The 15,762-nt window shown below is 36.5% G+C and overlaps 1 protein-coding gene across 1 annotated transcript in view; it reads left to right on the top strand.

The window, feature by feature from the left end:
* The window catches only part of MYO6 (myosin VI), a 107,741-nt gene that overhangs the window by 45,896 nt on the left and 46,083 nt on the right, over positions 1 to 15,762 (top strand). Inside the window, exons 8-12 of the mRNA XM_039727127.1 lie at positions 1,333 to 1,430; positions 3,544 to 3,708; positions 8,404 to 8,484; positions 11,102 to 11,282; positions 14,391 to 14,535. Coding sequence (XP_039583061.1) covers positions 1,333 to 1,430; positions 3,544 to 3,708; positions 8,404 to 8,484; positions 11,102 to 11,282; positions 14,391 to 14,535 — 670 coding nt within the window. The remainder of the gene's footprint in view (positions 1 to 1,332; positions 1,431 to 3,543; positions 3,709 to 8,403; positions 8,485 to 11,101; positions 11,283 to 14,390; positions 14,536 to 15,762) is intronic.

Genomic DNA, 15,762 nt, shown 5'->3' with positions numbered 1-15,762 from the left:
GCTAAAGGAACTCAGAAAGTGGGCAAGAGTTAGATAATACCTGATGCAAATTAATTGGTACTTGTAGGTATTCCTCAAAGAGTTTGGGCTTTTTAATTTAGAACAGCATCTGACGCATGAATTCTGAAGGTTTTCAGGCATGGTTTTAATGAATATGCTTGTGGCATATGTATTACTAGAGGAACCTTTAGCCTAGCTGAAAGACTTTGTGCAATTTGGTTTTATTCATAATCTTTTCTTTAAAACTTCATATCACATAAAATGCCTGAATAGTTATCAAAGATCTTGTAAGAAGTCAGATTTGCATTTTTATGAACTTTAATTGTTAAAAAAATGAAAATACAGCCAAACAAAAAGGTTAATTCTCATGTCCTATTACACGATGCATTATCACCCATATTTTATCCAAGCATTGATGTCATTCCTTCATTCTTTAATTTTTGTAGGAGGAGATATCTAAATGGTTGTCAGTGGAGTTTTAAATAGGAGTTTCTGCTCACTTAGTTTCCAGTGCTTATTTTTAGCTAGAAGCCTGAAAATATCTTGCTGATATTTTAGTAGTTTATTGTTAACGTGATTTAGTAAACTATTTTTCTTTGATCTTCAAAGCTAGTAAAAAGAAGTCTTTCAGAGGCTTTTTATTTGATAATTAATAAGCAGTTTCAAACTGTTTAAACTGTGCATAATATTTGTATGAGTGTGTATATATATAGATATGAAATTAGATTGCTTGCTGCCACTCTTTCTGTACGGGCTTTAACATGCTAAAAAGCAGCAGCCAGAAAAAAAAAAATCCGTCAGTCACTTAATTGACCTAATTTGAAAGGACACTGTTAAGTGGTTTTTGAAATCAACACACTTTTCTAATGTTATATTTATTAATCTTCAAGTCAATCTAATACATTGCATGCATGACATTTAAGTGGCAATTTTGTCTGTGGAATAAGTGGGTAGTTTAGATTTCATGAATAATAAATAATTGGGATGTGTTAAATTCTGTGCTGTCTCATGTAGTTTATGTATCAGTTATTTACCTACTTCCTACAGAAGAACATCACTGAATAACTTTTGGTATTTGTCTCTGAATTTCTTGCAGTATTGACACAAGAACATTGCAGTGTTATGAGACACTTAAGTACTTAATTTTATGTTCCACCACAATATATCCAGTATAATTTGCAAAATATATTATTCCTAATAGGTAATATTTTTCCTTTAATTTTCAAACCTTATTCCAAATAAGTTCCCTGATTAATTATATCTGTTCTCTCTTTCTTTTCGGTAGTTTCCTGATTGAATTTTAACACTACAAAAATTAATTTTTTTAAACAGCAAATCCCCTATTAGAAGCTTTTGGAAATGCAAAGACTGTTCGCAACAACAACAGCAGTCGTTTTGGGAAATTTGTTGAAATTCACTTCAATGAAAAGGTACTGGGATTTTGTTACAGATAACCAGTGATGATTTTTTTTGCCACATAATGGAAACGCTAGACTGGCAGGAGGCTGAACAGACATACTAGTCTTGCAGCAAATAGCCACTGTCCTACTTACAGATTCGATTTGTATTATGTCACCTTGAAAGAAAAACCAGAGCCACACTGTACTGTCTCATTACTGGAAGGCAGTGGCAACTCAGTAGGAAAATTGCTTCCACCAATAAAAGATTAAAAACAGGTCCCTTCACTGCATGTGTGAGTCTTCTCATATGAAGACTAACTCACTTGCTGTTAGGTAGTCGTCCATTCCTTTAATGCTCAAGTAATTGTAAGTTGTGTATTAGACAAAAATGTATTTCGACTTCAAACTTTTTTTATGTATTTGTATGAAATTTTGGGACCTTACATAGTAATCTGTGTGTGACAGAAGTAAAGGAATTGTTTTTTTGATAGAAATACTATTTAACTGTGTATCTTAAAAAAAATTTTCTTTGTCCAGGTGTAGTTTTGTTTGGGTGGGATATGTATGCACACATTCCACAATTAAGAATGGCTGTATGGTTGGTCAGTATGTCCAAGTTGAAGAATCCTGTCAATGTTTTTTGGAGATTACATACATGCTTCCTCATCTTTCTGACTGAGGACAGACCAACTGCAAGAATTTGTTTCTTCTCCTGCAGACTTAAAGCTCATTTGTCTGGTCTTGAGCTTGCAGTCTTTTCCTAAGTTTTCATCACTTGGTTTGTAATTTAACTTCAGAGCTTTTGTTAATAGTTTACCTAGTAATTAACCAAATTTCTTTGTGGGGAGAGGGACTTTATCTGTTGGTCTGGTTAATTTTAATAAAGTTATGGAAAGGATCAAAATTTTTACTTAAAATGATGAATTCATGATCTGATGATGGATTAATGATCTGTCCATCTACCCATCTACATGGTGGTTCAGTTGAATTACTTCAGCTGAAGCAAAAAGCTCTCTGAGTGTCTTCAGAAACTGCTTCAAAGCTTGTTTCAGCTTTCCACTTCAAGATTAGCCTGTTTACTTGAGTCCCTTTTTTACAAAGCATCACATCTCACTTTGTGGTCACCTCTTTAAGTCTGGTTTCTCAAAGTGACATGAGTACAGACTGAGACCTCCTGAATAAGGGAACAAATGCATAACTGTAATCAAATTTGTCAGTCAGTTAATCCTTCTTAATTCCTGTAATGGCCATTAATTTAAGGAATTTCCTTGCTGTTAGGATTTCTCTAGGCACAGGGAATTTTATCGTAGGCCGGATAAGAAATAGCTCTCAAAAATCTGTGTCAGAATTCCTTCTCAATAAAGAAGTGCAAGTGTTGGAAATAAAATGTTGTGTCATAATTTTGCCTAAGATGCTGTCCAAATATGTACTCTATAATTTTAACCCTTCCTTTTATTTTATAAGAATCTCAGTGAAATGCAGCTAAAGAAGGTTGTAATAGCACTGTCATACAGAAAGTGTAAGGATGGCTGTAGCAATGCTCTTTGCTGTAACTCCTGAGGTTCTGCTATGGATTTCTGCTTTTTGGGGTGAAGATGACCTTTCTTTTAAGGAGAGTGTATGTATATGCAATATATGAGCTGGGAAGAGAAGTAATGGTAAAAGCAATGGGTTTTTTTTTTCCTAGGCTTAATATGCTCATAATTTTGCCTAAGATGCTGTCCAAATATGTACTCTATAATTTTAACCCTTCCTTTTATTTTATAAGAATCTCAGTGAAATGCAGCTAAAGAAGGTTGTAATAGCGCTGTCATACAGAAAGTGTAAGGGTGGCTGTAGCAATGCTCTTTGCTGTAACTCCTGAGGTTCTGCTATGGATTTCTGCTTTTTGGGGTGAAGATGACCTTTCTTTTAAGAAGAGTGTATGTATATGCAATATATGAACTGGGAAGAGAAGTAATGGTAAAAGCTTTTTTTTTTTTTTTTCCTAGGCTTAATATGTATTAGGTATAGATAGCTTTTAATCTTTTTTGGAGAAGTTTCTATTAAGCGAGTCATGATCAGGCAAAAGTAAATTGAAAACCTGAATCTTAAATAATGCTACAGATATTCAGATAATCAGAGAAATATTTCTTCTTCCTAGAACTCGGTGGTTGGTGGATTTGTGTCACACTACCTTCTGGAGAAATCTAGGATTTGTGTGCAAGGCAAAGAAGAGAGGAATTATCATATCTTTTACAGGCTTTGTGCTGGTGCTCCAGAAGACATTAGGGAAAAGCTGTATTTAAGCTCTCCTGACAACTTTAGGGTGAGTAGCAGAGTCAGCATCTGTAAAGCTTGTCATATCCATATATGGATTTTTCATACAGATCAGATTAAAATCTCATTTATTATCTTTGACAGACTCGTTGCTATTAATAACCCCAGATTTTCTTTTTGTTAAATCTATTTGATCTTGGAATCAAGACATTTTTCTTTACTGGAAGAACTCCTATACTTTTTCTCTGTCTTAAAATTCATCATTCTGTGCTTTTCCAGAAAATGTACTGTTGCATACCCAGCTGTTAGTAATGTTGTTATGGGCTGTTCTAGAGATGTAAAGTGTGAATTTCCTCAGTGCAAATCAAATCTCCTGGTAAATACCAGTTAGTTCTTTGCTTGTGTTCTATCATTTATTTCCATCTCTCACCATTTCTTGCCTTATATTTGCCTTGGAACATTACAGAAGCAGAATTTTGTGTATTCCTAAAATACACAGACCAAATCTCTTGGGTTTTGAAGGGTTTTGTAATACAACAATGTGGAATTACAAGGATATAAGCTAAATGACTGTCTTCTCTTTAGACTTCCTTGATCTTAAACAAGATGAGAAGCACTGCAAACAAAGAATTAAGTTATTGTGCTGTTTTCTTTGTTGGTTGATCTTCCTACCTGGAGTTCTAAATAAAACTTGGACTGTGCTTATCTGTTATTTTCCCTTTTGTACTCAGTTCCATCAAAATTCAGCAGAGGGCTAGAAGCTTTAAATATACAAATGTCCTGCCAGTTTTGTGCACAGGCGAGACCGAAATCAGCGCACTTGCTGTGGGGAAGGTGGGGTACCCTGCTCACCAAACAGGGAGCTGCTGCCTCTTGGTTGGCCAAGTCAGTCTCTCCTTATGGATGAGCCAGGAAATGGGCACAGAGCTGCACTTCCACATTGTGTGCATTGTACACTTGTACTGTGGTATCAAGGTGATCTCGCTCTCTAAAAGCCATGACAGCATTCTAGGAAAAGTTTCCTTACTTTCTCAAGGCATTCCTATGGGCCTATAGACCTTACTGTGGGGAAGGTGGGGTACCCTGCTCACCAAACAGGGAGCTGCTGCCTCTTGGCTTGGCCAAGTCAGTCTCTCCTTATGGATGAGCCAGGAAATGGGCACAGAGCTGCACTTCCACATTGTGTGCATTGTACACTTGTACTGTGGTATCAAGGTGATATCGCTCTCTAAAAGCCATGACAGCATTCTAGGAAAAGTTTCCTTACTTTCTCAAGGCATTCCTATGGGTCTTATGGGTCCTATGGGCCTACAGACCTTCCATTATTTCTTTAAATACTTAGTTTGTATCTTTTTATATTTTGTCTATTTGTACTCACCTGTGTGATGGAAACTTGTTCTGATGCTTATTAGGTCCATTCCCTAGAAGGCAAGTTTTTCTTTTGAAACACTCAACAAACACAATACTTAAGAACACCCTACACCATTTATATTTGTAAAATGTGGAGTTAGTTTTCAGAACTTTCTTCTTTACTCTGCAGTTACTCTGTGCAGTATTCTCCTGTAAGATTTAAAGCTAAAATGTTGAACAGATTTTCAAGTACATGTTTTTATTGTGCAGCCACTTTTCCATTAAAATTTATTTCTTGAAGTTAATAGAATAGTAGTTTCTAGAATATGCTTCCTACCCACTCTTGGAGTTTTTTTGAAAATCAAGAATTCTGCTCATGAGAGAACCCAAGGTTGTAGATGTCAGGGTCTGACTTAAAACCTTCTTAAAATCAGGCTGATGCAGGATAGTACTTAACAGCCTTTTACAGATGATATTTTCTTGCATATTTCATGTATAAAGAGTTTGTAGTCACACCAGCCTTGTCATGCCGTGACCTTTTTTTTGACTTCTACTAAGACTATAGCAGGCACTTTAACTTCCATTAAGGATTTTATTGCTTTACCATAAGTTAGTATTTGTATTCTGAGTTTCTTGCACGTGAAAGGTCCACTCTGCATGTTAAATTATAAAAGTTTAATGCAGCTTTTTTCTCTCCCTTAAAGTACATTATCTTTAATTAAAAACCAACCAAACAAAATCTTAAGATATTTTTCATCTTTTGAAGCTTGTAAATGAATTTAAATATTCTTAAAGTTTATTACCCATATTGCACTACATTTTTACCAATTATTTTATGGAAGATTTTTAGGAAAAAAAAATTGTAAAAGATAATTTTCCTCCTAAATTTGCATTTCTTTTGTCAAGATGATTTTTGTGTTCTTTGTTCTCATTTGCTACTTCGGTTTTCATCACAAAATGGTTCTGAATAAGCACACTTGTGTCATTTTTTTTTCCACCATGTTTTGTTCACTGTATGTCTGCATGCCTGGCTCAGAATTCATAGAAATGTCATTTTTCAAGCTTATGATAATAGACTGTGATATTACACAAGTCAAAGTTTGATGATTGATTGGTATTTTCCAATCAGTACTAATTTTTTACAAGAAAGATATTAATAAAAAATTCAAACTCTAAAATTGGTTATTTAGAAAAGCTCAACACTTAAGTCACATTGCATTGTCCCTGTTGTGCCCCTTGTCTTAAGCCTTATGGCTTATCAAGTCAAAGTGCAAATTAGGGCCAGTTTGAGTTCTAAGACTCAAGTCTGGTTTCTTTAAAGTACATTTTGTTAGAAACACGACCATCTCAAATTTAAGGGGTTTTTGTTTTTTGGTGGGTTTTTTTTTGGTCTTTTTTGGTGGATTTTTTTGGTCCTTTTTTTGTTTTGTTTTTGTTTTGTTTTTGTTTTTTTAAAGGAAAGCAAAACATTATTAAAAGATAAAGGACAACTTAATTCTGTTTAATCCTTGGGCTTGCTTCTCTTTGACTTAAGTGATCCCTTGGAATCTCCTTCCCATCCATTTGGCCTTCATGGCATAGGGACACATTGCTCTGGGCATGTAAACCACTGCATTGACTGCACCTGCCTGACCTGTCCTCTGGATTGCAGCAGCACTGATGGCCATTACCTCTGTATTAGTTCATCCTTCCCCTGCAGGTTCCCTGGGGAAGTGAGAATTTACTTGGCCAAGGATTATGCAAAAAGCCCTGCAGTTCTGCAGGTTTCTTACACACCCATTCTCCAGCACAACCCACATGAAAGCGTGCAGTCCTGGGAGCTCGTGCTTTAGGTTGCCCTGCAGAAGTTTTCAGAAATTCAAGGTCATGAGGAAATCCTGTGCTGAACCTTGTAGGTCTTTGTGCCTTGGACTGAATCACATGGCTGGGAAAGCAAAGCTGCACAGTAAATCTGTACCTGGAGTAATTCTATACCTGGAGAACAGGAGATGGGGAGGAAAAGCCAAACTTCTTTTTCATCTAAATTTCAGGAAGAGAAGTGAAATTGCCTTATTTTTGGGTCATTGAAGTTACAATGTTGTGTTGTACTTCACTGAAAAAAAAAAAAAAGGCAAACTATACAAACCAAAACCCAAGTTCAATGGTATTTAGACATATTACATACTGTATGATAACCTGAAACTGTGTATTTGTGTTCTTTCAAAAATATAATTTCTCCCTAATTTAATATATTAATTTGCTCAAAGTTTTAGCTTTCAAATGAAAGCCATTACCTTGTGATTAAATGTCTTTTATGTAGGTTATCATTTAATACCATGCTCGTTCACATTCTTAACCCGTCAGATAAGTTTCTGTGCTCTCTTTTTCAAAAGACCTTTTTCACTTTCCATCCCCAGTTTCTGAGACTGTGTTACTAATGCTGTAATACAGGGATATGTAGTGTTTAAAATACACTGTGATTTGCATTCTTATTGGCTGGTAAAGAAAACTTCTGTACTTTGTTAAACACTAAGCTAGCTTTCAACAGTTGTCACTTTGTTTTAATATATTTGTCACCAAGTTTACTTCTTGTTTGGAATGCTTTGAAGAATATTTTGAGGTTTTGGAATTTTGCATGTAAATTTTAATCAGAGAGTAGGATTGTCTGTGTTCACCTATTAGAAAACATCTTTGTTCAACCAAAGAGTAAAGAATCAGTTCACTTCCTTCAGACAAAGGGCTCTGTCCAAACTTTTGGACAGAGTTCTTACATTCAGATGAACAAATCAGAAAGGAAAAGCTGGTGATCCCATTTTGCTGAAACCAACAGTAATTGTTTAAATCTAAATTCAGTCTGATTTATTGAACAGCAAATCTGAGATTGCTGTACAACATAAGGTGGATATCAGAAGCCAGCTTTAAAATAAGGCTTCTGCTTAGACCATGCTATAAGCTTTAAATATTCTTCAGGCTTTTTAATACACTATGTCTCCTAGTAGCTAAAGAAATATTTGGTGAGGAAAAATTAGTGGTTTCATATTACATGCAGGCCAGAAAATTAATTCTTTTGGTTCCTAATTTTGGTTGTTGTTTCTGTAATCCTGGACTCCTTGAATAGGTTTAATAAAACAACAAAAAAAGAAAATATTGTGTAGTTTAATGAATATTCCATTGTGTCAAAAAGTGTTTTAGTTGTCAAAATCAAGAAACCTTCAATAGAAGTTTGGTACTGTTGCAGTCCTTTAATTTTGTAGATGAAAATAAATACATTTCCAAGGAATTAATTATGAGCACTTATAATGTTTTTTGTATCAAATGATTAAATCAAGCTGTGGAGGGCAAGTCTTAAATAAAAACATATGTTTTCCTTACTTCTATATTTAACTATGTGTTTCTACTTTTTTTATTGTTACAGTATTTAAATCGAGGCTGTACCAGATTCTTTGCTAACAAAGAAACAGACAAGCAGATTTTGCAAAATCGCAAGAGTCCTGAGGTATGTTTTTATCTTCAGTTAGTTTATATTGTTAAGTAATGGAGATAGAGTTGAAAGTGATTACAGTTTTATAGTATGGAATGAAATGTTCGTTTTACACATCTTTATGGGTCTAAGAGGGTACTCTTAAAGCTGCTGTATTATTCAGAACTCTGCTTTGGAGTTCAGTCCTAGAAATACATTTTAACATGCATCACAAAATCCATAAATGGAACAGTGTATATAAAATGGTTTCCTCTTCATTCTTATAATAACATAACAATGATGCTGCTTGTCTTCTGTGGAAAACAAAAATCTAATACTTTTCTAATTTTCTTTTAAAAGATCTTAACTACTGGTAGGAACAGGTCAGAAGCAATGTTTTTCTGGAGCCATTTTTACTACCTGAAGTTTTGAAATGATGCTCCAAACTGTTCTATAAATCAATAGTGCAACCTCACTTCTAGCCATGAATATATTCTCCTCCTCAGTGAACTTTAAAGGTTTTTGTTTTCCCCTTGCTATTAACTTCTAGTTATGCCAGAGCATGGAATTTCCTGGATGAAAGTCTGAAGCTTCAAAATATTTATACCTCCTTGCTCCATCTCTGTTTACATTTTTTAGAGCTGGAATTACCAGAATTCATAGCACTTAAACCTTTGAGCTGTTCACATGAGGATATGAAAGAATTTGTTCTGAATTGATAGTATATATGAATTGGAAGTTGTTAAAACATTTCATTAAACTTCTACTCTGTTCTCTAATAAAAATTTCATCAACTCAAAGTATGAAATTCACATTTGTGTAGCTGGAAGGTATTTCAAATATTAATAAAATCCACATTTGCGATTCAGTAGCAGGGTAAGTTGTATATATATCTGACAAAAATACAAAAATAACTTAAGAGCCTCATTCCACCAGTGGCCATGCCATCTCTTCTATAACTTGGTCTCGAAGCTCGTGCTCAACTACAACAGACTGTTTAGATAGTTCCTTTCCTTAAGTCAACATTGTCAAGTCTGCCCCTGGATTTCTAATGGTTGTATTATTGTAACACTGAGCATGTAGTCCTGTCTTCTGTTGTTAAATGTAGGCTATTTTCTATAATCAGGGATGGTGGAGAGTCAGATACAAAAATACTTATTTGACATCACTGTGAGGCAGAAAGCTGCTAGATACTTCATTCTTGTCAAGCATATAGGCTAGCATTGGGGAATTTTGCCTCAGTTTACCCAATTTGCTTTTCGTGAAGAATTGTAGTGAGTAGGCATAGAGTATCAACATTCACTTATTTTTTCTTCTGGAAGATGAACCTGTGCTCATCATACATGTGTATCTTCTGTTATTGATGTGATTTACTGGTGGGTGTTGTCATAAAACTTGCCCTCTGATGGACTTGAAATAAGAGAAGACTTGATTTGAAATAAGTGTTTGTCTAAATTAAAACATAGAGAATAGTTCTGAAAATATATATGACATGAAGTAGCAGAACATATGATACCATAATACTTATATGTAACTGCCATATCTGTTTGAAGGTGCAATAAAGGATCAAAGTTAAATGATATTTAAAGCTAGTATAGCTGTTTAAACAGGAAATATATTGCCTTGTTCAGGTTTTTAAATTGGAAATTTAGTATTTGCTGTCATTTTATAAAAAATATTGAGATTGTTTTTTGTATAAAAGTAGCTGGAATAGTCAATTAATACTTCGATTATTTTTGTGTTTTCCTTATCAGGAAGATGAGGTGATCATTTTACATAACTAACATGTAGTTTAATGTTATTGATGTGCCTACATGTTGTGTGAAGTGAATTTTTCAGATGCATGTGGTGTTTTGTTTTGATAAGAATCATGTTAGCTTATTTGACACTAACAAGGCTTTTAATTAATTAATTATTCTTTTTAATTGAAAACATTTAAAAATAAGTGTAAAAACATAGCTCAGTCTATGCATGTTCATGTAGTTTCTTGATTGCATGCAGATGTGTTACTTTCTACTCTTGAAACTGGTTTATAGCTAAAATAGCTTTCAATGTATTTAAATTTGAAAAATCAGCAAAATGTGAAATTAGTATTTCAGAACACAGCTAGTATTCTTCTAAGCCATAGACCACTACAATCAACTTTACTGTTTCTTAATTACACCAAGAAGTTAATTAGTATATTTCTCTAAATAAGCCTCTTTATAATAGGGATAGCTCTCCTGGTTCTGATTTGTCCTGTCCTTCTGTCTTCCTGTTGCAAAGATCTCCATCTTCTTTCAGCTGCTTGGGGCTAGAAGGATTCCTTTGTATTAAATGCTCCAATAGCTCCCTTAGCCAAAGTCTTCCTTCTCCCTGCTCACTATCTCATATTTCGTTGTCCTTAGCAGTCACATTCTCTCTTGCTTCTGCTTTCTGAAGGTAGTTTGAAGTTTGCTGTGAAATTTAAGTTTGAAGATCATGCTTCCAAGTATCAACAATTTAAAATAAATAAAGGTTCTTGCGAAGCCTATATCGTATGAAGAACTTGAATCTCTATTTAGTTTGGCATGCTTTGTATGCATTTTGGTATGACTTATTCTTGATTGGAAATAATTGCTTACGTTTACTCTAAAGCACTTACATAGAATTTTTGGTTTTTCTTGTTTTATAGTATCTTAAAGAAGGTTCCTTGAAGGATCCACTGTTAGATGATCATGGAGACTTCAACAGAATGTGCACAGCAATGAAAAAGATTGGACTGGATGATGAAGAAAAACTTGATCTTTTTAGAGTAGTGGCTGGTGTCCTTCACCTTGGAAATATCGATTTTGAGGAAGCTGGGAGTACTTCAGGTTAGATGAAATAGAAATTGTTTTTTGTAAAAATACTGAAAATGCCTCTTGATTAGAGACATTCCCTTTGCATGTGAATTACTGCTTTTGAAAGCTTCTTTGTGTTCATGGGTAATTCAATCTTAATTCACTCCATTTCGAAGTCAAGTTCACCTGTTTGTTTTAAAGTTGTACTTACGTGCTCTGAAAGCAAATAGGGTTGCACTGAAATTGTTCAAGGACTTGTTCAGTGAAAAGTTTGATATAAAGAAAAGAGCCATTTTGTGTCTCAGAACAATACTTGTATTTTAATGATAGTTTTAAAGTCCAACTTCTCTCTAATGTCACGAAAATATCTTGACATTAGAAATTAGCAACTCCATCTGTAGAGAAAGGCATTATGTCCTTTGGCTTCCAAAAATAACATCATGTTAGTATTTTGAGAGATGAAGAAAAAAAGTTACAGCAAAAACCTAAGTAAATATAACTTCCTAATTTTAAGACGTTGCTCACAAGATGAAGCAGTGCAAGTGTAGTTGGGACTTAATTGCACAATATGCATGAAGGTTGATGAAGGAGAATTAATGATTTGGGAATTGTCCTCATTACCTTACTACTGAAATCAGCCTGTCTGTCCATATATTCCTGAAGGACTGATTCCTCTGAGTCTCGAGGTACTACAAATACAATTATAGTAGACAACATAGGTATGTAGGTCTATCTTGAGTTGCAAGACAGAGTGAAATTGGTTTCTCGTGGTCCTACTTCCAGTATGTATAGCTGTTGGTCCAGTTGTTTGGAAGAACAGACCAAAGAACACTTTAAAATGTGTTCTGAATGATGAATTAAATGAGTGCTAACCTTACAGGTTTACTACCTTCTGACTTGTACTTGGGTACAGAATCAGCACAGTACTGTACAGAACATCTTGTTCAGAAGAGATCATGGGTGGGCCATGTCAGCCATATGTCAAATCAGGGCCAGTGCTGAATTCAGACTGGGTAGCTTAGGGTTGGCATAGAGGTGGGGTGTTTTGGTTTTGTTTTTATTTTTATTTATATTTATTTTTTTTTCCTCTCTCTACTCTGGATCAAATGAGAACCTCTCCAGTGTCAGTTCATGCTGTTGCCATCTTCACAAAGATGAAGGAAATGAACATGATTAATGAGAATGAATCTGGGCAGATGCAGATGTAGAGATGGGTAGTGACTTTGTGTAGCTCAAACAGTAAGCTTCCCAGAGAGCTTCCCTGTTTGGGCCTAAGTGAGTTGTCACTTAGGCATTGACAGGGTGCTTTGTGTAGCTCAAACCAGTAAGCTTCCCAGAGAGCTTCCCTGTTTGGGCCTTTTGTGAGTTGTCACTTAGGCATTGACAGGACTGAACAGTGAAAGAGGTGCAAATGTGAGTTTGAGGAGGAAATGAATGAGAAGAGTGGGAATCACAGATGGTAAGGAAAGTCTGGGTTTAGAGAAGGGAACATCACCAGAGATCTTAAGACTGAAATTCAGACCCATTTTTTTCTGGAATAAATTATAGATCTTCTAAAATGTAAAGGAACTTTAAAATGTAAATGAATGTATTGAACGTCTAAATTCCAAATATATGTTTTGTTTTCCCCTCACCTTGTGTGTCTACACACCGTGTGTGCCTGTGTTTCAGGCAGTGTTTTACCACAGACCCTCTAAAGTTCTGTTGCTGCTCTACTGCAAGCACCAAGAAATACATGTAAATAAGTGCTAGATTTTACTAAAGTGGGTGGTGTTCCGGTTGGAGATCTCTGCTGGCCGAGCCCTGGCGCCGAGGCAGCTGCAGGGCAGCAGGGAGTGCACCTCTCTGCTGTGTACCCGGGACATGTACGCAGCCTTATCTGAAAAATCCGAGTGCCGAGAGCCTGCCCTAGCAGCCACTTCTGCTGCATAGCAAGGGAGCCCGGAGGATTACAGGAGCATTCAAGTTCAAAAGTTTTAAGTCACTATAGTTAGTTTGTAGGGGTTAGCACTTCTGCATTTTGGGATAGTTCTTCCCTACAAGCAGCCCGGTCTGTGTTCTAGAAATACAGAATTTCATGGGTAGTTTTTGGGCGAGGGGTTATTTTTGTGTTTGTTTTGAGGGGGGTTCCGTGGGTTCTGAGAACCGCCTCTTGTCACCGACAGGGCCGGGCGGGGCCGGGCGTGAGGGGCCGCCCGCTGGGGTCGGGTCCGTGCTGCCCCTGCTCCCCCACTGTGGCACAATCGAAGCCAGCTCCGCTTACCCGGCTGCCGGGGTGAGCTGCAGTGCGCTCGGAGCCAGCGCGGCTGTCCAAAGCGCTTCTTTTAACGCCTCACCGGGCACAGGTGCACCCCCGTGGTGGTACAGAAATCGCAGTGCTGGAGGCTAGCAGGCTTACAGCGCTTTGAATAAGTAACTCCTGTGTTGTATAAAATCTGTCGTGTGTCAGTGAGTACACTGTGTGGCCAAAGAAAGTATAGCAGGCAGTTAAATCCACAGCCTGCGCAGCAAATTTGATGTGCTAAAAGATTTATCAGATACACTCTATCAAGGAATGTTAATGTGATGCCTAAAGTCTTTTCAGAAGATGCTTGAATCTTTCTCATGAGGGCTGCACAGTGCTCCTGTGAGTGCTGCCCTGTAATAGTTAGAGCTGGGATGCTTTAATTAGGGGGCAGTATATCCACTCTTAATGTCTCAGTGATCAGTGTCCTTGTGTTTGTCATCTGTAATTCTTCTGAAATCAAGTTTTAACTTTTAAAAACACCCCTGCACACGGTAATCCAGAAATGTGCTGCTTTTTTTCTGGCTTTGGTAAACACACATGTAATCTTGACTGTTAATAATGTTTCACAAAAACATGGATAGAAAGTGTGTTATTTTGCTTTTCTTTTTTTTTTTTTCTGAAGCTATTATCTGCTTTGGTAAACACACATGTAATCTTGACTGTTAATAATGTTTCACAAAAACATGGATAGCAAGTGTGTTATTTTGCTTTTCTTTATTTTTTTTCTGAAGCTGTTATCCTCTTGTCACCGACCTGCGCTGAGGGCAGAGGTGCCTGCGCTGAGGGCAGAGGTGCCTGCGCTGAGGGCAGAGGTGCCTGCGCTGAGGGCAGCTGCTGACGCTGTGTGTCCGCAGGGGGCTGCACGCCGCGCGCGCGGAGCCAGGCGGCGCTGGAGCGCTGCGCGGCCCTGCTGGGCCTGGACGAGGACGACCTGCGCGGGAGCCTCACCTCGCGCGTCATGCTCACCACGGCAGGGGGCGCCAAGGGCACGGTCATCAAGTGTATCCAGGTAACTTCCTAGGCACAGAAGCAAGATAATGGTTCCTTTCTGTATGCACACGGGGAAGAATTAAGGGCAAAGAAAATGTATGGTACTATATGGTACCAGTGATAACATTTGAAAACCATGAAATTTATGACTCTTGCAAAACGGAGTTTTATGAAAATGACAATGCAGTTACCTTTTATTTATGAAAAAACCTCTAGCTTCCACCACAATTCTTCTCTTGCTGAGATTTTTCCTAGCACACAAGCTGTCAGGGATGCCAGCTATGATGCCTGCAACTGAATTGTGTGTTTTGATGTTTAGTTTTGTATGTTGAGTATTTTCTGGAGTTCACATCAAAAACTGAATTTGGACTAAGCAGTTTTGAGCACATTAAAGTAATTCTCAGTGTTCAGCTGAATGTATTAATCTTTTAATTAGGAAGCTAATGAACATTCACTATTTGGAAGAATACAGATGTGCTTTTTATTAACCTATGGATACAATCAGATTGTTTTAGTGAATTAGAAATACTTTATTTACATTACACCGAATGTTTAATACATGAAACTGTATTAATGGGGTTTATTTAAGTTCCTTACATGTTTTGTCTTTGCAATTTCTATGGAAATTTATTACATACATTATTATAATGGAAAAAGTTCTAATGCAGTGACAAATGGTAAATAACATTGTGGGGAGCAGGAGAGGGCAATGTGTTACTCTGCATTCAGTTAAAATCCCAAGATCTAGATCCCTTAATTGTGTATTCAATAGTCAATTTCTGGAGAGTAAATTCTTCTCTCCCTGCCCAGTGTAAATTCCTTCTCTCTCTCCCCCAGCAGTTACTAGAAATTGGGGACTTTGAGTCATTGTCATCTTGCTACCTTATCAGATTATATGGAGTGTTACAAGTAATTTTTCCCTTCATTACAAGCTTAATGTATAGGAAGATGTCAGTCTTGCAGGAAAAAGTGTCTCCAGTGGAAAAATATTGACCGAACTTTTACTATGTGCTCTTTTTCAGACCATGTCTAAAATTGACAGCAAAATCTTTTATATATTCATCCAGGAGAAGCTTTATCAGTATTGTGGATAACAGAGTAGAAAATTACTTGTTGTACAGTACAGATGGCACTCATAGTAATTCATGGCAATGTGAACATTGTGGGTTTTGAAAGTCAATAACATTTTTTACTTAATTCAAGTTGGGATGCATAATAATTGCTGATCTTTCTCTG

The sequence above is a fragment of the Passer montanus genome, unplaced genomic scaffold, assembly GCF_014805655.1.
Source record: "Passer montanus isolate IOZ18808 unplaced genomic scaffold, ASM1480565v1 scaffold11, whole genome shotgun sequence".
Classification (NCBI taxonomy): Eukaryota; Metazoa; Chordata; class Aves; order Passeriformes; family Passeridae; genus Passer; species Passer montanus.
This window is presented reverse-complemented; position numbering and strand designations above follow the sequence as displayed.